Consider the following 23,790-nt stretch of genomic DNA (forward strand, 5'->3'; position numbering starts at 1 on the left):
AAGTGTAATTTTTCTCGTTTCTTTATAAAGATTATCAGTTATTCATATCCGTAGTTTCACATAATATATCACGAAATCGCGGTGAAAATATTCTAATCGCATTCATTAATTCGTTGGGACCCTAGCTCAGCCTGACTATAAAAAAGCAACACGAAATCTTAAAACAGAAAGCCCAAAAAGCGAAGTCCGTAAGCAAGCGCAGTTGAAATACCCAGCCAAACAACGCTGCTTTCACCACTACACTTAAAACATACGGGGACAGAGACATAAATAACACATTAAACAAAATTAACATTGAAGAATAATATTAATAAACGATTGGTGGGAGTTTGCCGGGAAAAAAACCTTCCTCCGTTTAACCCGCCCATGCTTGCAATATTAAACACTGGCACGATGTAATTACTGGCAAGGTCAATTTAAGGACAGTTTCTATTCAGTCTTTATTGAGGTTAAAAAGGGGTGCTTCTTACATTACGATTCAATTTCCATCTATCACGGGCAACGGTTTTGCTACCCTTTCTGCAAAACAAGACACAACTACATGCAATGTTAATAGTATTGTTACAAGTCCAGCCACTTCAAAAAATTCTTTAAATGACGACACAGTTCTTGAGAAAGCACAGGAGATTTATTTACAACTATGTATAAGAAATATCGTTAGCAACTGCTAAATTAACCATAGCAATTAGGCAAATATCAATCAACACCGTAAACTCAAACTTACACATGTATTTACATCAAAATACGCGAAAACACAGCGCAAAGGCAAAACACACAATAACAGAGCTAACGGCTCAGACGAAATTCAAGACAGTTTAAATAGCAAAACAAACTCTTAATCACGCGCGGGGGCTATTTATAAATCCTAGAGAAGTTTCGACAAAATTCGAAATGCTTCTCGATGTTTTCTTTTTATTCCATTCACAAATGTTATCCGGGGACCATATACATCAGACGAATGTTGGGGGGTTGTATATTTATAACAAGAAACTATTTACAGGTTACGTTACTAAGATTATTTTAGATGAAAAATAATGGAATAAACTTCAAATTTAACCAGATTACAACAAATTAATCAGAAAAATAATTACTATTTACAGAATTTGTAACAGTATTACTCAGATAAACGTAATACAGATAACACAGTTGAATCCCAGAACAACGAACTTCAGTGTAACGGAATTCAAGCAATTAACCGGGATTGAACATTTATTTTGTTGAAACGGATATTTTGTTGCACTGGTATTCATTGAAATGAGATTTTACTCTACTTAAACAGCTGCGCTAAACTTCACAACATATTCTGTGAAAGAACATAAAACTTACAAGATGAAATGTTACAAAATTTTTTTTCATTGATTTGAATTCATGTTTATGTGTTTTATTCTTTTATATTGTACTTGGGAAAAAAAAAATATTTTTACTCATCCTAATGTTTATAATCAAATATTACGCTCATTTATAACAGAATTGGCACCAGCTTTTGCATCTTTATCAGATGGCCTTATTGGGCAACAATTTACTTTTCTAGAATATCAAATCATTGGGGAAAACAACGGCACTTAAGAAAAGATAGTTTTGACATCTGTCTTCTGTAATAGCTTTTGCTATATTATTGCCCGGTAATCAAAAACTGCAAGTTGAAAAGGCTTAAGGGCAGTTCATTTATCGGCCGTCCGTCCCGTCCATCCCGTTTTTTGACGTGACGGGCTGCCGACGGAAACAGAGTAGCATTCACATACGGTCGCCGTACATCAAAAACGTGGCTGAATTCACCGACACGAGAGCAGAACCAATAAAATGCTGCCCTAATTCTGACAGCCGTCAAATATCAAGGTTCTTCTGGTCGAAACCGGTCCCGTCCAACATGGCTTGCTGTCGTGGCAACCAGCAAAGAAAACCTGTTACGGTTGGAAGAAAACGGGATGGACGGGACGGACGGCCGATAAGTGAACAGACCTTTACTCATCATTCAGGCTTTATGATGACGATGAAGACACGATATAGCGAATTTTTACTATTCTACATCAAAAAATAGAAGATTGGCTTCATTTGTTTACATGGCATTTTTTGGCACCCCCACCTAACATATATATGGATACCATGGACACTTCCTGCGGCACTCCTTGACACTTCCTGCGGCACCCCAGGGTGCCGCGGCATTTTGTTTGAGACCCCTGCTTTAGGTCAAAGGGATTTCAGCTCAGATTTGGGATTGTTAAACATGCTGCATTATATTGTTTCACAAAAAATTAATAAAAGGATAATGCCCCAAAACGTCTTTTTTCTCCACAAAATGGAAAAAGTTCGCAAAAGTTTCTTTTGCAAAATGCGGACCTAAAATTAAAAACAAGGATCGATCCCTGCTAATTCATCATCATTCACCAGCCTTTTTAGAGAACATGTTATTACTAAATTAACTAAGGGACTGTCCATATATGATGTCAATTTTTTACAACACTTTTGATCCCATCCTCCGTGTGTCACACGTCACCCCTTATCATACTGGACGTTAATTAAAAAAAAAAGCGTGATGTCACACTTGTTACCCCTTCAATCCCGCTTGCCACAAACTATCACAATTTCATGCCCCCTCCCCCCCCCCGGTCAAAACGTGAACAGCATTCAGCTAAACAACTTCGATAAATGAATGGCATTTTACTTCTTTAGTCCTCATAAATGAACCTTTCTTCGCCTCATAAAATCTAAGCTATTCATTTATTATCCATTTAAAAAATAAAATATATTTGGTTGCTAGGACATATTACTTGTAAAACGGTCCAATGTTTATTTGCTAATACATAATATTTTGTAACAGTATATTTAAACAAAATAATAAATGATAATAAACTATAATTTAAAATTATGTAGAAGTTTCTTGGTAAAATCAATAAAATCACTGCTAGTAGGTTTTCACTAGGGTTTTTAATGGTAAAAACCCAATACTGCTCCGAAGCATTTAAGGGTGTGTGCCGCCGCTATAGGGGAGGGGGGGGGAGGGGGGAATATATAATTTATATGAACATTGAGGACAAAATTGTTATGAAGCAAATAATTTTGAAACAAGCAACTTTATCTTTGTCGACCATCTAATTAGACAGCCGTGCTTCATTTTTATTTAAAAGGCATAAAAATATCTTTTCACATCTTAGAATGCAAATAAATCAAAAACAAATATTTCATATGGACGAAATTCTCGGTAGAATCTGACGATCCGAGGGGGGGGGATTAACAAATATGCAGATCACAAATCAACTAAAAGTGGGAACTGCGCCGGCAAAACAACGCCCAGCACGTGATATCCCGGCGAAACGATTCCGCGAAAGATAAACCGGAAGCACAGAGCAGGCGTAGGTGTAGAATAAAAACGAGTGTCATGCGGCGGCGGTTAATATCTGAGAACCTTGACGGTTCATATCTTCCAGGCTCAAGCACACGACAAATATTTGCATGCGACTGTCAAAAATGGTACTCACGCAACGCCGGGGATAATGCGTTTTGGGAAGCACTGGCTGTCAAAACCACATTGCTGGTTGGTCGACAAAGACATAACGGTCCTCATTTGAATCGGATCGCAGTACGATTTGTTTTCTGTCAAAGAAACACGTGGTACGTGCATGTCAAAGAAGCCGACGCCAGGCGGGGTCGGGGTCTATGACACTCGTCTCACTTGAACCGACCAAAAAATCGAAAACAGCCGTGTTGATGATTTCAACTAAGAAAAATTACCGGGGGACAGTTCAAGACCTCCGTTTGTTTCCAGCAGCGGATTTTAGGGGGACCAAGGGGGCCAGCCCCTCAAAAGGATGAATTAATTTAACTATTTTATTTATTATTTTTTAATTGACTTCTCTCTCTCTCTCTATATATATATATATATATTTTGTTATAGTAATTTTATAAGAACGCAAAACCCAAGCAGCATATTTTGAATAAAAGCATTTTATTTGCTAAAGAAGTAATATTGGAGTCAGAGGCCAGAGTGGCTGAATACATTTAATTCACTGGTTTCGGTTCGAATTCAAAGGAACGTAACATCGCGATTCTTCCATTAATTCTTTGATGGAATCAATAATTAACTTTTTCTAAATATGTGTAGGCGTGCCCAAAAGAGTCATTTCGATCCAAGAAGCTATTTGCGAAATAAGATTTATTTTTCAGCTCCCCTCTTTAGGAGGGCGGGGGGGGGGGGACAAATGAATAAACAAAAATAATGGGAAATGAAGAATTCATTCTAATCGAAATCTTAGCATAATGATTGAATTTATTTAGCTTATTCTTTTTTTCTTACTTTTTTACCATTTATTACTTGGAATCTAAAAAATGAGAAATGCAAGTCAACAAATTTTTGCTTTCATGATAGATATTATACTACTAGTGAGTCGCCTGTCAACGTATGACGGGTGAAAATTGCTTCTGCTCTTCTACATTTGAACGATTGATATTTGAAATTTTAACCCTAAACACCAGTAGGTAGCGTTAATTTTCAACCACTCTTTCGTTTCTTCATTCCCCTGAAGTCTTACCAGTAAGACAGTTAAGTTACCGGATCGAGTTCAGCCTTGTCACAATAAAGCCTTTCCCTGCACGTTAAACATTACTAAAACACATAATCAAAATTATCATGCCGTGGAGCGAGTTTCATTGTTGAAATTCACTGGTTACTCCATCATCGGATATTATTTATATGAGGATTAGCATTAGCTTTAACAAAAAACTTATTCTGAGGTCTCAATAACATGAAAAAGAAGCACTAGTGTAGCCACACTATAGCCACATTCTGCCTTGAAATTCCGCTCACATCAATTGGGTTAAAGAGATAGAAAAATAAAAATTAAGCTAGCGGATTGAAATAACTAGTTTAACTATTTAACAATCGCGAGACCATTTCTTGGCTTCCCAGAGGACTTAACGAGTTGCTATCGTTTAGATTTCTTTAAACACCTGATATTTGATTCAGATTCACACTTAAGATTCTCTTATCTTTTCTTAGATCGAAGAGGTATGCGGAAAATAAAAAAAGGTGAGAGAAGGAGAAAAAGCTAAGCTGCCAAATGAAATTCAGAACTCTAAGGCAATATGTAACATTACGATCTAAATCTGAAGCATACATTTCTTACATGTAAGAAAAATGAATTTTAAGTCAAAAAATGTGTTGCGGCAAGTGGGTTACTTAGATAGACGTTAAAAAATTATGCAGATGCGACTCAACTGACGTGTAAAAATAAATGAAGCTTTTCATAGGTGAAGCTTTTCATAGGCTTCATTCATATTTCGACATGTTATTTTTTGACTGCTTAACCTTTTAAGCGCCAATGTTCCCAAATGAGAAAATCAACTTTAAAAAAATCGTAAAAAATAAAAGTATCGCTTGTGAGGACTTTCATCTTTTATTTTCTCTTTATTGCCAAAAATAAACTTGAATTTTTGAAAGTAAAACTAGTTCTAATTTGCAACTACTGTTTTCTAAAAAATTTCGGAAAAATGCCCTTTTTTACCGATTTTCACGGTGACAAATCAAAAAATTTATATATTAAAAAAATGCTTATATGTCCTTATATTCGAGAGTAACAACAAGTAAGGATCCTTTTGATGTCCAAACATGACCGATAATAATTTCCAACAAAAATGTAGACCTTATAAGCGAACAAACTACGTTGTTCTTAAAATACACCACCAGCTCAGTTATTCCATCCGAGGACTGCAGTTTCGTGCTTTTTAGCACTCATCAGCCCGGAATAGGAATCACATGAGCTGGTGGCGAAAATCCTCTTAAGGGAGCCAAGAGAGCCAAACAAACTGGTAGCTAATGTAGAAATAGACTACAAACTACGTTGTTCCCGATCGGGAACATTCGCGTAATCCGCTGTACAAAAAAAGGCAATTTACACCGCTGCGTAAGTTCTGTTTTGTGATTACTGAAAGCCTAAGAATTGAAAACAACCTCTATAGATGCATCTAAACAGGTGAGTTACATTTCCGCCCCCTCCCCTCCGTAACCAGTTTTAAGGTGGGAGTGATATCGAAAAATCGCCTTGTATGTACAGTTGAAGATGTTAATAGCTTTTCTCTAATACCCCATTTGGGCTTCAGTCTGTGAGCAATATTAATTCATCTCCCTGGTCACATGAGACTTTCCAGAGATACGGGCCCCAATCTATTACACTTTTTGCCTACTTTCCCTGTAAAAGTCAGATAAAGAAGAATATATCGCTAAAAACAAAAAAAAGTCTAGAAATTCTAGAAAAAATAAATAAATAAAATAATTTAATAAATTTTGAAAATCAAAATTGGGAAGTAGTGCATTGACGTGGGGAAAATGTGTCTGTCCGTCTATCTGTCTGTCCCCCCTCAAATAACTTTTGAGTGAATGGTCCAATTCAAACAATTTCTTTGTTCGAAAAATTTTGGCAAGCACACCTCAGTCCCATCGTTCATTTTTTGATTTGAACAATTTTTCGTTAAATTTTGCACAGTTCAAAAAAATTTAACGTTAGCGCTAAGGGAAATTCAAGACAAACATAAATCTCGAACTTACAGGCGGTTTTGCTTCAAACAAATTTTGCAGAAAAAAGTTTTTAAAGAAGAACATGTATAGAAAATATCTTTTTGATTTGCAATTTTCCGTTCAATTTCAAACAGTTCAAATCCCTGAACACCAGCACCTACGGGGAAACTAAAATTCGATCTTGGATCTCTCACTAAAAAGCAAATATACTCTAAACAAATTTTGTTGGAAATTGCTCTTGTTGACCAACTCCCGACTCTGATTCCGTTTTTTTTTTGGAAAAAAATTAGGCAGGGAAATAAAAATGAGTGACTACGACTCTTGGATTTCACATAATTGGTTTTGAATGAATTTGTTTATAAATACGTAGATTTTTTCTCTCTATTTTTATGTATTTGAAATATTTAACATTTGAAATTGAAATGAATGTGATAAATAGTATCATATATATCAAGTGTTTCTGCATAAATACAAATCTGAAGCTATAGCGAGCGTAAAGCATCATCGATTAAAAGGCTTTAACCCTGGTTTCCTAGGAGCGAATCGCCGATTTTCGACGTCGCTCCTCGCCGTGACGCTGAAGTCAAGTAGATTCCGGCATTGCCATTCACGACGTAGATTTAGCTCGAGCGCGCATGCGCAGAAGACTCAAGTTTTCGCCTCGGCAAGGAGCGACGCCGACGATCGGCGCGTGAAAAAAAAAAAAAGCTCTCAGCGTTTCAAAACTGAAAATTTGTTAAAAAGTACTAGTAGCTGCCGTTTTCACGACGGTTGTTTTTAATAGTTTTATTCCATAAAACGGCTGATTTAATAAAGCGGCTAATTCAATAAAGTTCGATTTCGTTCTGTTTTTAATGATTTGATTCATTAAAACGGTTGATTCAATTAACCACTGATTCAATTCCCCGGCGTTCACTGTAGTGACACTCTGGAATCGAATAAGTCACAATAAGCGGCTAACAGACTGCAAGGCTACATAGAGGAACTGGTGACTCGAGGCTGAAATAAAACGCAGGTTCTACTCCCAAGGTGTCTCTCATTAATATCTCATTTAAAAGCACGACGGGGTAAATTTATTCGCTACCCACAAAGCATTCCAGAGCCTCGACCGGCACGCATTTTGCGCGCAGACAAAGAATATAGGCACGCATAAAGAGAAAGTCAGGCAAGCCTCCGGCCGATCGAGAGAAAGAGAAAAACTCGTTCCCGAAAAAAAAAAAACGAGCTCGACGACGGGATGGAAGAGTTGTTCCAGCGTTCGAAATTGCGTCTGGAAGAGGGATGGATGATAAACAAAAGATGCTCGGTCCACTAAAGCGGAAAAATATAATTACTTCACCTGTGTTCTTTTCTAAGACCAAATCCTTACATTGTCTACGAGCTATTCCAAGTGGGGGAATAACGCATGGCTGACCAAGAAACCGGCGAATGAAAAATGAGAGATATGCCAGTGAGCAAAAAATTCTCAATTCGTATGTCAGACGATTTAAAATGCATTAAAAATAAACGGTTAAGTATCTTTCGAAGCTTTTAACTATCCCATAGAAAAAAAATTAATTTGACAGCTTCCAGTTGGGGTTCCCACTGCGTAAGATCAGCTCGCACTCGTGACCTAAAATAGCTTTAATCGAACTTTTGTTTTGGCGCAATTACAAGTTTTCGTACCAGATTTATTTTGAGAAGTGACGTCACAACGGTCGTTTGGGTTGATTGGCAGGTAAAATCCCGGAATCGTTTCGAGGGGGGATGGGGGGACCCAAAACGGATGATGTGAAATAACACTGGAAATTTGGTGAAAAGATGCCCAAAATTGAAATTCAGTGTAGTTGTTTTTAGGGGTATTTTTCTCTTTTCCCTGCCGAAAGAATAGAAGATTTAAAAAAAAAATTTTTTTAAATGTAATTCGTACTGGTGGTTACGCTCCGAACTCTCATGTTCCGAATGTGCTAAAAGATCTGTGACTTCTGCTTATTAAGAAATAAAAATTGTGTTTCTTTTAATTATTTTTATTGCGATTATTAATTACCTGTTGAACTTCATTTTGCATATGAGTAACCTGTATTTAGACCAACAACCATTTATAAAATTTTCACTACTTTGTCATGGTGCTTGGTCAAAACCCTATAACATTGTTTTAAAACAGCGCACATACGATAGATTATAATTTTATTGCATTATGCAGAACTCGCATTAAGCCACTGCGCCAAATGCGATTAAGCCGTACATTTGACGAAAGAAAGTCTGATTTGGCAAATTGTTAGAAATTTCCACGAAAAAGTTTTCCCTTCGATCCTCAAAATTATTAGAAATTCTGCAAGAAAAAAATCTTTCGCTAAGACTTGTGAAATTTGACTAATTTGATGGTAAGCAATTTGAAAACCCCTTTTGCAGGCCCTGATTATGTCGGGGGGGGGGGATCATTATGTAACTTTGTAACAAAGCCATCTTCCCTGTTTGAAATAGATGGCGGAGGGGGTAGGGGGATAGAGAAGTAAATAAAATGGACATGGGAACGCTCCAAAAAACGGTTCTGACCTAAAACTTCATTGGATTCTCTTACAATTGGCCCCATGGTTTTAAAATGGATAATTTTGATTTCACTTCTTTTGAAATGTACTTTGAAAAATGTTGTAAACAACTGGTAGGAAAACAAAAATCACAAAGTTTTAACTAGAAATGTTATGCTTGTAATTATGCGTTTTCTGTCAAGTGCAAAAAAATAACAAGTTTTATCAGACTAATCCAGACATCACTAAGTAAACTAGAATACACAACAGCTTTATCGATGTTTCAAAAAGAGGAAAATGAAATATACTATTTTCATACACGTATATGAAAAGGATTTGCTCTTGTGATCGTGACTGCTTTACTTTCTGGGATTTTCTGAAACTTTAACCAAAGAAAAAAATCCTTCGGAGGGGGGGGGGGGTCATTGTTTTGATGAAAATAATGGAGATATTTTCTTTATTAGGGAGATCGGGAGAAGGCAACGAAATTCGCGAGCCTTCTGAACGGATAGGAAGAGTTAGCAGCTATGAATGGGATCGTTTCCAATATTTTAAAAGTATTTTTTTCTGAAAGAACAGGCTTAAAAACATAGAATCTAACAATTTTTTAAATAATTTGTTTAAGTTTAATATTTTTAAAAAATTACTTAAATCGGTGATCTTTTATTGTTTACATTTCTTGCCGATGACGTCACAAATGATGAAATGCCATTCTGTGTTGCCATTCACACAGTAAAATATTTAATTCACATCTTTACTCACGTGTATTGGCAACGATATGGTTGATAGAAAGCGTACAGCGCAATTTTAATTCGCTTCTTGATTATCATAACGTGGAAACGCGGTACAAAGATGCGCCAAAAAGCATAATTTGTGACGTAGACCAGGCCTTGTTTGAAAAATCGAACATTAAAAAAAAAAAAAATAATAATTAAAAAATAACTGTTGGGAAAATAAAAGAATTTTCTGGGTCCATGTTATTATTATTATTATTTTTTGTTTTTGTTTATTCTATCAATTTCAGTGACTAAAAGTGCTATTTTTGACTGAAGGAAACAACCCCATTGTCAAAAAGAGGGGGGGGGGGACCAACTTTTAGCAGGATCGGGACATTTCTCAGGCTTGTTCAAGCCCTGCTTAATACCACGTTTAAAAATTCAACTATTTGCAATGATTATCCCATAAAACTGCATCAATCACTCCATAAAACATTTTTTTTTTTTTCATTTTTTTAACTACCATTTGTGGGACACCCATGACAGTTCCAAGTACAGGATCATCAAGCAACACATACGCTTAATAGCACAACTACGTATTACAACTGCGACGATTGGTAACAATATGCATTTATTGCTGAAGAATTTATGACGGCTAGGATACTTTTTTCGGAAATTATCAGAGAAAAACAAAATACAAGATTTGAAACATTTATAGTCTCTGAATCACACACAAGGCAGTTTCAAATTCCAGCAAAAAGAAAAATCAAATTAAATGTGTGTACTGTGTAGGCATGTGTGTTTGTGTCTGTGTGCAGGCATGAGTGTGTGGGTAGTTGTGTGTGTATGTGTGTTTGTGTAGTTGTATGTATGTGTGTGTAGGTGCATGTTTGTGTGTGTAGGTGTATGTGTGTGTAGGTGTTGGTGTAAGTGTAGGATATTGACGCAACCTGGACACGGTTTTCGCTAGAGGAGCAGCATCGGGAGGGGCCGGCCGACGCGACGGTGGTGCTGCAGAGGGAGGCGAGGGAAAAATCAAAGTACATCAAAACAGTCAAGTGAGAACAATAAGCAATCATGATTGCTCAAAAAAAAAAAAAAAAAGAGCAGGGGGGGGGGGGGTTACACATGTTGACGTTTGTGACTCCGAAATGACTCCTGTTATGAAACATTAAAATAAATTACTTTGTTTTAATTAAAATACGTATTACTGATGCTTGAAGATACACACGCCTACGCGCATACACACAGGTCTACGCACACACACAAGCCTACACATGCACGCACGCGTGCCTACACACACACACAACTATACACACGTAACTGCCCAGGAGGAGGGGTAGGCTTGGGGGGACAGGAGCAGTTTCTAGAAACAATAGCCCCCAATGAGTAGGGCCCTGTCGCAACTCGTGATCGCGAAAAACATAATTTGATTTCAAAGTTTCAGAATTCAAATTAGAGTTGATTGGGGGAAATGGGGGGGGGGGTCACAGTTTTATTATTATTATTATTATTTTTTTTTTACCTGTGCCCCTTTTACCAGACTCAACAGAATTAACACTGAGCAGACAGGTTTTAGTGAAACAGATTTATAAATCATATGTCGTAAAGAACTATCAACGCACAAAAGTTAAACAATGTATACATTAAGAATTTTTATTTTAGTCTCTAGAAATTTAGGGGAGTCACCCCCCCCCCCACCAAAGAGGGCCTAAGACCTATCAATTAAAACAACATCCTTAAATATATCAATGATGTAATCTCAGCCTTGACCCCGCCCCCCTCGTGAGGACATCGGAGCTCTCTCTCTTTGCAGCGATTCTTCCCCTCCAATCTACCCAAATTTATTTGGTTAGAAGAGAGTGTGACATGTTAGTACCGTATTGAATAATGAAAATGTTTATGGGACAGTAAAACAATCAAGGAAGTGGGGTTGGAATCAAATTTGTTAAAAAAAAAACCGACATCATTTATGGAAACCCCCCTGGAACGCCCCTTATATCACAGCCTGTCAAGTTATTTCAAATGCGCTTCCGGTTGAATACAGCTGATTTCGATTAAATTTTTAAAATATTAAAGCTAAGGGGTAACCGTGTTTTCGGATTTTATCCGGACAATCAGGCTTTCATTGGTACTAAAATTAAGTTTATGATTTAAATCAATTCCACCGAGCTTGTGTTAGTATAAATTAAACGATAAAGCTCTGACATTTACTTCATTAAAATTTATATTTCATTTGTATTTTCTATGGTTTATAATATTTTGAGCAAAACAAATGCGTGCCATAAAACAAAAAAAGCTCTATGAAATGTAAACGTAAATAAAAGATTATTTTTTAGCTGATTGTGATTAAAAAGTTCATAGGTGAAAAAAATATGCCGATACTTATATCTCTCATTCTCTCATTATGATGAATACGTTCGAATTTAGGCAATGTAAATTATGGCAACCCTACATATACGACAATTTGACACATGGATTAACAAAAATGCAAATACGTACAGTTAAAAAAAAGGGGGGGGGGGGCAATATCATGTTGCCTGCAAACAAGTATAGGAATCATTTTTCAAAAGATATTGTACATATTAGTAAGACTATGAAAATTAAAATAATATAGTACTTTCAGAACAAACGAACCGTTATTCTACGGTTTTTTTTTTTTTTTTTTTTAATGTAACACTACTTAAACCGTCACTCTGAAATATTGCGAAAACAATCTCTCTGAGCCTCTTCACACAGCCGTGGGCGGATTTCATCCTTCAAAATATTTCCCAAAATAGAACTTATGAAACCTTATGAAATGAAAAATAAACTCACCATTGATCTGCCGTCCAGAAGTACACCAATCGCACAATATCCAGGTTACGAGAATTTCAAAACAAAAAAAAAACGAAAACAATCGAATCGGTGGGTGATCGTGAACTTTTCACTCAACAGATGGGATGACACAGACGGGAAACAAAAACAAACATTCGAAGGGGGGGGGGAGAAAAAGTGTCTTTGGATCACAGAGAGAAGTCGGATTCGCGGCTAAATCCACAGATGATGATGGAAAGGATGATGCTCTGGAAGAGGGGGATCGAGAAGGGAGAGTGCGGGGGAGGAGGAGAAGATAAATAAAATGGCAGTATTTTTAAAAGGCGAACGATGGAGATGGTTAAAAAAGTTTGAAGGAACAGTGCGAAAGTAGATCCGCCAGAAAGTTTGTCAGACAGGAAAGTGAAAGGCAGAGGGCGTGCATTGGCGGCAAAGGGTTGCCGAAAAGGCTTCGTCGCCAAAATAATATGAGGTTTTCTTCCATGGACGGCTTCACTGACGTAGCGAATGCGCAACTGGTTGAATTTTGTGAGGCGTGCTGTCGGAACCTTTCTGGAACTCGGTCAGTAAGTAATGGACGAGTTCGAGTAACGAGATGCTGAAAAATTCTGACAGGCGAATGACAGAAGCGATCCATACACAGAATGAAACGAGCTCCCACGCTAATTGAAATAACTTTAAAAGGATTTTGTTTTTGTAGTGACGATGGGAAATTTATTTTAGAAAATGGATGTAATTTTTAAAATAGCGCAGATAAAATAACTTTATCAAAAAAAAAAAAAAAAAAAAAAAAATTAATTTGAATTTTGACCTCTTGAATTCAAATTATATTTTTCGCAATCACGAGTGTGTGTATGTAGGCGTGTGTGTTTGTGTGTGTGGGGGGGGGGTATGTGTGCAGGTGGTATGTGTGTAGGGGGTATGTGTATATGGGCATGTGTGTTTGTGTCTGTGTGCTAGCATAAGTGTGTGGGTAGTTGTGTGTATGAATGTATGTGTGTGTGGGGGGGGGGGTATGTGTATGTGTGTGTAGGCATGTGTTTGTGTCTGTGTGCAGGCATGAATGTGTGGGTAGTTGTGTGTAGGTGTATGTGTAGTTGTGTATGTATGCGCGTGTGTGTAGGACATGGATGCAACTGGAGACGGCTTTCGCTAGAGGAGCAGCATCGTGAGGAGTAGGTCGACGGTGATGGTGCGGAGGGTGGCGGTGGGAAAATAAAATGATAGGACGCCAAAAACAGTCAAGTGAGAACAATAAGCAATCGTGATTGCTCAAAAAAAAAAAAAAAAAAAAAAAATGAAATTGTGAATGACAATGGGATTGTTTCCTTCAGTCAAAAGTAGTACTTTTTGTCACTGAAATTGGTAGAATAAGCAGAAAAAAAAAACATGGACCCAGAAAATACTTTTTAAAATGCCCGATTTTTTTAACAAGGTGTGGTCTTGATGACGTCACAAATTATGCTCCTTTGACGTATCTTTCTAACACGTTTCCACGTTATGATAATCAAGAAGCGAATTAAAATTGCGTTCTACGCTTGCTATCAACCATATCGTTGCCAATACAATTGAGGAAAGATGCGAACTAAATATTTTGCTCTGTGAATGCCAACACTGAGTGGCATTTCATTATTTGTGATGTCATTGGCAGGAGCGTTAAGAGTAAAAGCGCACCGATTTAAGTATTTTTTAAAAAATATTAAACTTAAACAAATTATTTAAAAAATGGTCAGTTCCTATGTTTTTAAGCATGCTCTTTCAGAAAAAAAAAATACTTTTAAAATTTTGGAAATGACCCCATGGTTTTTCACGCAGGGGTGCTAACAAGGGAATGGGGGTCATGGCACGAACTACACCATTGAAAACTTAAGGATTCTTATTCTTTCTGATGGGGGGGGGGGGAGGCGATAAAAATCAAGGTTTTTCGTATTCACATAAAAAGATTCAAAAAGTTTTGAAACATTGTTTTTTGATTACTGTTATATGTTTACATACACAAGATTTGACAGAAAAACTTCTTTAAATCAATACTACTTCTGCTTGCAATATTCTGTCAAGCAGATCGTTTGGAAAGGTTTCTTAAACATCTCTCTCAATAACATACTGATCCCGCGCGCGTGTACGTCTTCGAAAAAAAAAAAAAACTAAAGAGGAAACACACAGGTCTTAAACGTTTAAAACATTAAAACAATCAGGGACAGATTTTCAGATCTTAACTTTTTATTTAACTTCAATAAAAACTTTAACAAAAAGCATAAACGTTTTTGACTAAATTTACGATCGATTTCAGGTCATCAAAATTAAACGAACGATAATAAATCCTGCTAATTCATATCAAACGAGCTGAGATGTGCCTCACATGCTTCTTTTTACTCCAATTTAATGTCATTTCCCATTATTAGTAATTTTAATGCGATTCGATAGTTTACTCTCTAAATATCACCAACAATGGCCAAATAGAAAGCAGATTTAAAAAAAAAAACGCCGCGACAAAGGGCCTGTCCGACAAATTGTAACACCACTTGAGTTTACATCGAAATTAATAATTTCCCCAAAAAAAGGAGCAAAGACCCTAACAGAAACACCCGAATGCAACAAAAGGGGAGGTGCACAACTAGACCCCACTAGGAGTCTACGTACCAAATTGGAACTTTCTGGGACATACCGTTCTTGAGTAATGCGACATACATCCGCACATACGTACATACAGACGTCACGAGAAAATTCGTCGTAATTAATTCGGGAATCGTCATTATGGATATTTCGCGTGTCTATAACGTTCTTAGGTCACCACGTGTGGTTGAGTCGGGGAAAAAAAAAAAAAAAACCTCAACATTCATTCGCGGGTGAGCAAAATGGAAATTAAGGTCGATTTTTAAGTGAAATTTTTTTTCGCGAATACAATACTTCTTTTGTAAAAGGAAGTAAAAACAGTCATGGTTTGAAATAGCATTAAGTGTCATCTTCTCTTTGTCAAGAGTGTTAATTTCTGAATGATTCCACAAATAGAATACGCTAACATTGCGAATAAATGAAGAAAAACGTCGATTAAATGTGTGGCAGCCTAATGATATGATTGGGCTATTTTCCGTCACTCTCGATCAAGCAATCCATCAATGAAACACGTATACAAACACCGACGTCATATTTTGGTGTTTCCACCAATCATATGCGTTCAAATTGAAGAAATAAGGGTAGAATGAATGATTGATTTAGTTCAGAGGGTTCCCTGACTTTTTTTAATCCGTGGACCCACTGCTTTTTTCAGTTTTTCGTGGATCAGTTCCCTGGGGCTAGTTCTAATATTTGTCAGGCAGTGTAAGTTTCATTCGATCAAAAATTCATTAGAGGGTTTAGTCCTAAGCATGGGCGCCCATATTCAAAATTGTAAGAGGAGGGGGGGGAGCTCAGATATTTTAACCATGGTTTAGCATGATATTTTCCCCATGAAAACTAATTTCAGAACAGATACGAGTCATTAAAGTTGGACATTTTTAATAACTTATTCATTAATGGCTGGAGAAGAAATATTTTTACATTTTTGCAAAGAAAAAAGACTAAAAGCAAGGAAGTTCTAATTTCTAGGGGGGGGGGGGGCTCTAGCCCCCCTGTATGGGCGTCCTTGGTCCTAAGTATTCTAAAACCATCAAATAAAAGAAAAATTTATGGAATATTTTAATACAATTAAACAAAAAAAAAAAAAAAGAACTTCTGACATTGAATTCAAATCCTGCTCTTCGCAATCGTGTGTGTGTGTGTGTCTTCGGGTAGTTGGAGGAGCAGCACCCGGAAGCCGGTCGGGGGTGCTGCAGACGAAGTAGGGACAAAAATAAAATCAAAGGACGGACGGACGCCGAAAACGGTCACGTGAGAAAAATAAGCAATTCGTGTTTGTTCAAAAACCAAAACAAAAGAAATTTTCCGCAAAAAGAGAAAAAAAAATTCTTTTCCCCAACTTAAAAGCAAAATTTTAACTGTGAAAGCACTAGAGATGAGACGGGCTCGGGCTGAAGAACCGAATAGGTTTCGGGCTCGGGCTCAAGCACAGATATTTAATCGCCAATCTCCATGCAAATTCAAAGCAAATAAACATTTTTATACTGTGAAAAAATGAAAGGGACTTGTAAATCAGTTCAATCAGTGTCAAATTCACCCTCTCCCCTTTCCCCCTAAAAAATAAATAAATTAACGCTTAATCATAGTGTTTTTTTGCGATTACTATTGCAATTTATACAGTAATGCATTTAAAGTGGAGCATTTTAAGAAAATTTAGAAACTTCTGTTAATGAAGAACATTTGACGTAACATTTTTCATTAACAAGAGATCATGTTCAGACTGTAAAAGGCTCAGTTTTTGATACAAGAAAGTTTCCTTCGGACTCGGATTTTGGTCCGAGACAATATCACTCGGGCTCGGGCTTGCTCGGTTACAAATTTTCGGGCTCGTGCGGGCCCGGGCTTTCATAAATGAGCCCGAACTCAACTCTAGAAAGCACACTGGCAAAAATTATGGTTAGTACATGATGACAAAATTTTGGCGATAACTTGCATAAATGGAATCTGGGCTCGTGGAACTTTATTTGCACCTGACGCACACCCAATTTTTAGCTGATATGAACACCTTCTAAACCACTGTAGATCACTTTGGGAACAAATGACCTAGTTCTACAACCTAAAAAACGTTCTAAACATAGCAACTGCTTACACATTCATTTTAACGCAATTTGAATAAAGAAAACTGCAATTCTTACTGTTCCTTTTAGACCCTCGCTTCTCTCTTCCTATACAAATCACTTACGTATTATTAAGCAGCGTCACTAAATATGAGCAGCCTACGAAGTAAAATATGAATTTTCAGTTGGTTTCCGCGTCTAAATTTTAAAATGCAAAAACTACCTACACAGTGTTAAAAATAAATAAATAAAAAATAATAATTGGCCATTTGTATTTTTTTATTTTACTTCAAAAACCATCAGAAAATGTATGTACATGAGATTTTCAGAAGGTAAATTTAAGAAATAAAAATGAGAACGGAGGGGGGGAGGGGGTATTACGCAATATCCCTCGATGTCTTCGGAACGTAATAATTAAAAATGACTAATATCCAGAGTCGCTATCGAAAATTCCAGCTTTACCAAAACATTCTTGCCCATTTCTCAATTTGTGACTTCCTACTATAAAAAAGATAACAATCGCAAATAAAATATGTTTTGTAAGATATTACATTTGTTGGTAGACGCTTCGAATTATGATTTTTGAATCTCGGAAATCCGTCTGGCCCGGTGCCAAATCGAGTTTCTTGTCACATACTTGCATGGCTTCCAAGCCAGAGAGAAAACCCAAGCTTACTTAAATACCAGACATTATGTTGAACACTGTTGCCGCTCTGAAGGTTAAGGATTGTCTACAAATGATGGCAACCCCCCCCCCAAATATTTTGACCTCACCCCCCATTGCAAATGATGGCATTCCCCCTCCCCCTCTTTGTCACGAAGAGCCATATCACTATTCTATGCAATATGTCACACTTTTTCCTACCTCCCCTCCCCATTGGTGCAAACTGTCACAATCTCATGATACTTCGCACTCAAATGCGTGGTTTCATTTATGGAAAGCCCCTTGCAACGAATATTACAGCAACGAAATCAACACGAACGAACACACACACAGTTAGGTAAAAAAATAAAATAATAAATTGCAGAGTATTGCAGATACGTGTTTCGGGGGTTACAAGGGAGCTCCGTTTGCAAGGCAAAATAAGTGAGCTAATGGAACTTCACCGGATGTCTTTTCATCCATTAGCTCACTTATTTTGCCTTGCAAACGGGGTGAAGTTCCAACTGGCCCAAACTGTCAAACACATCAAGAGAATCTTGTCAGTCAAAACCACGAGAAATTTTTGGACCAAATGGGAAAACACCCTTCTTTTTTGGATCAAATGGGAAAACACCAGACATCCGACAAAAGCAACTATTTGCTTTTGTCGGATGTCTTTCCATCCATAAGCATTGGGGAAAAAAAAAAAAAAAAAAAAAAAGATTTTGGCATCTTGAATTCCAATTATGTTTTTCGCAATTACGAGCGTGTGTGTATGAATGCGCGTGTGTGTTTGTGTAGGCGCATGTGTGTGGGTGCGTGCGTGTTTGTGTATGTATGTGTGTGCGTGTTGTGTACGCAGTGCTGCGTGTGTAGGCGTTCGTGTGTGTGTGTGTATGTAGGCATATGTGTTTGTGTCTGTGTGCAGGCATGAGTGAGTGTGTGTGTGTGTAGGATTGTGTGTTTGTGTCTGTGCACAGAGGGTGCTGGCGGGAAAATAAAACCGTAGGAATTCAAAACAGTCAAATGAGAACAATAAGCAATTGTGATTGCTCAAAAAAAAAAAAAAAAAAAAAATGTAAACCTGAAACACGTGTCCGCAGTAATCTTTCCAATTTTTGAAATTTAAATTTGGCAATTCTTTTTTACTTTTCAAGCACAAAGGTAATTGATTCAACTTTACACACAGAGTTTATCAGTTTGCAGATATTTAGTTATCCTTTAATACGTTTGGAGTTGTCCATAAAATGGGGCAGTGAGAAGCAAAGGGATGCAGTCATTTTCAAGTTTTGAGTAAAACAAGTTTAAAGATTAGCTAATAGGTTGGCTTTCATTAAATTTTTTTTCTAAATCAAGCTGTATAGCAGCAACTATCAAGGCTACACTGTAAAAAAAAATCCGGAAACGTTTCTGAGTATATCGTGCAGCTGTGGTTCATGAAAGTTTCAAAAACGTTTCTGAGTATTTCGGAATCCTCTTTCTGTAATGTCCAGAAACGTGTCTGAGTATTTCGGAATCCTCTTTCCGTAATTTCCAGAAATGTTTCTGAGTATTCTGTGCAGCTGTGGTTCATGAAAGTTTCGAAAACTTTTCCGAGAATTTCGGAATCCTTTTTCCGTGATTTTTTCTAAAATATAATTCTTTATTATAGTATTGCGTACCATATCAGTTTCAATTCTTTCATATCTAAGAGCAATAATACAAGCAATTTTAGAATCATTCGTGGATTTTTTTTTTTTTTTTTTTTTTTGAATTTCTAATGACAAATAGCATGGTTAACAGCATAACATATGCACAGTTATAAATTTTTGAAAAATTATGTTCATTCCTAATTACAAAATCGTCGGGGAATTGGAGGGGGGTACCTTCTGAAAAGTGGGGATTGTTTGTTAAACAATCTTAAACTTCAGTTTTTCTCTCAATATTTTCAAGACAAAACTATCAACATATTGTATTTTTAATGCAGAACTTAAAAACATATCTTGTATCAAACTTGATAGCTTTTATCTTTGGATAAAATTTGACAGGACTTACCCACCCTTCGCGTTCCGGAATTCGTTCACCTCAAGTCAATTTCTCTGACAAACAAAGTGTACCGAAAAGTACCAACAGAGAAATTGATGAATTTAAATATGACACCAAGTCCTCCTGCTGGAACCATTCGGGTTGATTCTTCTGTTCTTGCCCTTTTCCAGCTCATCACAAATATAAATACTTATTCATAATAGGTTACTGATTTTATTTTTACAGTGTGTGCAAAATGCAATATATATTTTATTTATTAAAATATTGAACTCTATTACATGATTATTCCATTTCATATATACGAGAATCCCCCCCCCCCACCATAAGAGTGATGGTGCACCCATAAAATGCTACGAAGCGCCCACCCCCCCTTGAAAAAGCAACCCCCTGAAAATGTCAATGGCACAGTCTGCGTGGTGAACGCCCCTCGTCTTCTCCCCATAATGTACAATGTATATTAATAACATAGTTTTTAAAAAATGATCACTTTTAAAACAATGACATGAAATAATATTACTTTTTATTTTGGCATGTAAATGCATCTGTTCCATTTTTGCCACTGACTCATTCATCCTGACTGTCCTACATTAACTAGTATGCATGCAGTAGGTACTGTCCTGAGGAAGACAAATTATAGGGACTTGTTTCTTAATTTAGCCGAGGTAAAAAACCCCTACTTTTAATTTTAGGTTTAAGCTCTTGTTTATTGCATATAGTTTAGCATATGGTGCGTTTGGCCCAATGTAATGCATATATTAGAGCTTAAACACTCTCTATTTAGTAAATAGTTTAATATCTTTTGGTCTTTTGACCATATTTATCGAATCTTCCACGGCTGATGAGCTCCGAATTCAACCTTTCAACTTTATTCTAATAATTGCTACTTTGAATTTTCTTTTTCTCATTGCTATTCATTGCTTGTGTATTTCATATATATACAAAAATATATTATTGAGAAATAATTCTTGTTTGTTATATTTGCAGCTTCTTTCCCTTAAGGACAGGTACATTGCAACTAAAATAAATCGTACTAATGAAGCTCTGCTGAGATAAATAATATTTCATGTATAATATAAATTATAAATCAAAGTATCATATACATTATAAATCAAAGTATCATATAAATTATAAGTCAAATACTTTAATATGGTGTAAAAATACAAAATTATTTTATTAAGTTTTTTTTTTTTTTTTTTTTTGCTTTTGGTAAAATTGAGGCTCGTAAAACGAAAAAAATGAAGACACTTTTAAATACATATATGTATCTATTTGTTAAAGAAATTAATACACATTTAACTAATTTAAAGCGTTTCGCTAATGCAAATATTTAAAGAGATATCGTCATTTAGATAATACTGAAGCACTATGTTCCTAATTACAAGAGATAGTTTTTTTTTTTACTTCATACAATCTAGCTACACTGTTTACAAGAGAATGAAAATATGCAACCTTAAAGACGAACTATCAAACCTGACAATTTACATCTTATAACATTTAATTCATAATGCTTGATACATAAATGTTCAGCCAAATACTAACTGAGATTGACACATAAAAACAAAGTACACAATAACACTTATTTAAAGTTTTTTATAATCTTCAATTCATAAATTTTACAGAATAAAACTAGACACACTTGCACTTTAAATATGTGTTCTATGTAATGTAAAACATTTTCAAATTGCAATAGTTCACAACGAAAAAATGATGCTGAGAAAAATAGTTTTTTTTAACGAGATTTATATGAACTAAATCACTTTAAAGTAATAGAGTTGCAAAGCGACTTACCTATTCGTCGGTGGTGGTCTTTTGCAGACTTTGGTCACCAAAAAGGTGATTTTTATGACAGAATAAAATTCTGCCAACAAAAATTACCCATTTGGTAGAAAGAAGAAAAGTATTCAAGAAAAAAGTAAATTACCTACACAAGTTATGCGACGCAACGAATTTACATGGCGTCCTCACGGCAGTTATTTGGTTTTTAATTTCAGTTTGTATTCCTTCCGCGAGCATGCGTCGAGAATTTGCACTTCGTACTTAAAAATAAGTGACATAGCTTCATATTTCAATCTCATGACGATACATAAGCAAGAAAATATAAGACTTTAAATTATCTTCAGTGAATTCATGCGAGGAACAAAACTTCTACTAATCCCCTTGATTGAGTGTTACTTCGCATACATGAGTCAGCACTTGTTTTCATTGCGGTGCTTTCGAAAGTTTCAGTTTAGATTTGCTGCTGGACTATAAAATTGCCGTGTGAGCTGCGCATGCGTCGACTCTTACTTTCTTGCTAAACGGGAAATGTTTTGATTATAGCAGAAAACTGCTGAGGGCGTACGAATCTGTGTATTACGGAAAACTTTTTTGTATATTCAGAGAGTTTTCCGAGATTTTTTACAGTGTACTAGTACCATCTCTTGTCCGAAGACAGAGGAGAGGTTCACCTACCATTTGTACTGGTTATCTCCAAATTTTTAATTTTGCCACTTGCATCTTTTGCTTCTCACTGCCTCAAATGTCACTTTTTTTCTGCAAAAATATTTGCGCACCCCCACTTCCATCACAAAATGTCACACTTCACCTCCTTACCCTCTCTCTCACCTTTGTCATATGTCACGCTGTTTTTCCAGAAGCATATTTGTTTCTAAAAAAAACGTGTGATGTGACTGCTCTTGTGCTTCCCACCCGTGTTAAAAAGTCACAATGCCTCCCCCCCCCCTAAAAGCGTGGCATCATTTGTAGACGCCCCCTTGGTACTTCCAAATGAAAATGTTGATTCATGCAACAGCCGAATTTACAATCAATACCGCGCTTTATAACAACTGCAACACATTCACAGCAAAACATTGCCAAGTTTAATGATTAGCTTTGTGTGGAACTTGAATGTACAAACAAATCAAAATTTTTGAGAAGGGTTAGTTTTGAGACTCAAACATAGCTTAAAGCTATCTACTTAATATTTAGACAGATTCATCAATAGCAGGGGCTGCACACGTCTTCAAGCAAATATATCACTAGGGCAGCCAGAAAGACCTTCTGGGAGGGGGGGGGGGTCAAAAATACCTTCTGGAGAGTTTTATCAACAATACCTTCTAAAGGAGAAAATCAATGCTTCTGGGGGTGTTTCCCCCCCCCCCCCTTCGCTACGCCACTAAAATATATTAATACTTTTTATTAACCCGTAATTTAATGATGCCTTAAAATTAGTTTTAAACATCATGAGATGGAAAAACTTGCTTTGGCGAGAAAAACATGGCTGATTAGGTGAGCCTGGCTTTTAGACTTTTGGAGTATCCCATCAATTTTCCCTGCTTATTGTTACAGATTACCGATGAGGCGGCACTGCCAAAACAAGATAAATTTGTTGGTACGGTTGAAAACTTGCATGGAGAATGAAAATGACCTAGAATTAGGATTCAGCGTCAAAACTTGCCAAAAAAAAAAAAAAAAAAAAAATAATAATAATGAGCATACGCTAAAATGAATCCATAACAAAATTGCATTCAAATTGAACCTTAAGGATTAAGAAACTAACGCAATTTAAGAAAACAACCCAAAGCGAAGTACCCAATTTAGTTCATCTCCGACTGGGAAAGATGATGAAAGTCATGCGCAAACCGAGTTCATATGAGATGTAAGTTGTTAGCATCGTTTGCGGACGATCTTTTAAGTTAATTTTACACATTTCTTTACAATAATATTTAAATTTTGAGTAAGCAATAATTTTCCTTTTTATCTGCAACTAAATAAGCCTTGGGGAAGGGGAGGACCAGCAGAAAGTTACTAAAAAGTTAAAAACCCAGGCCATAAAAAACATTTAAGAAGACACTACAATTAGTGAAACAAGACTTCGAAGACAAAATTGACCTAAAATCCTAAAGTAAAGGCATCAACAGAA

At 36.4% G+C, this 23,790-nt stretch overlaps 1 protein-coding gene across 5 annotated transcripts in view; it reads right to left on the bottom strand.

Moving 5' to 3' along the window:
* The window catches only part of LOC129216267 (polypyrimidine tract-binding protein 1-like), a 128,606-nt gene that overhangs the window by 43,149 nt on the left and 61,667 nt on the right, over positions 1-23,790 (bottom strand). The window contains exon 1 of one of the 5 annotated variants that reach the window (XM_054850472.1): positions 12,549-13,176. The exons of the other annotated variants lie outside the window; for them this stretch is intronic. Coding sequence (XP_054706447.1) covers positions 12,549-12,551 — 3 coding nt within the window. The 5' untranslated portion in view covers positions 12,552-13,176. Of the gene's footprint in view, positions 1-12,548; positions 13,177-23,790 lie in introns of those variants that run through there. 5 annotated transcript variants of the gene reach the window in all.

The sequence above is a fragment of the Uloborus diversus genome, chromosome 2 (assembly GCF_026930045.1).
Source record: "Uloborus diversus isolate 005 chromosome 2, Udiv.v.3.1, whole genome shotgun sequence".
NCBI lineage: Eukaryota > Metazoa > Arthropoda > Arachnida > Araneae > Uloboridae > Uloborus > Uloborus diversus.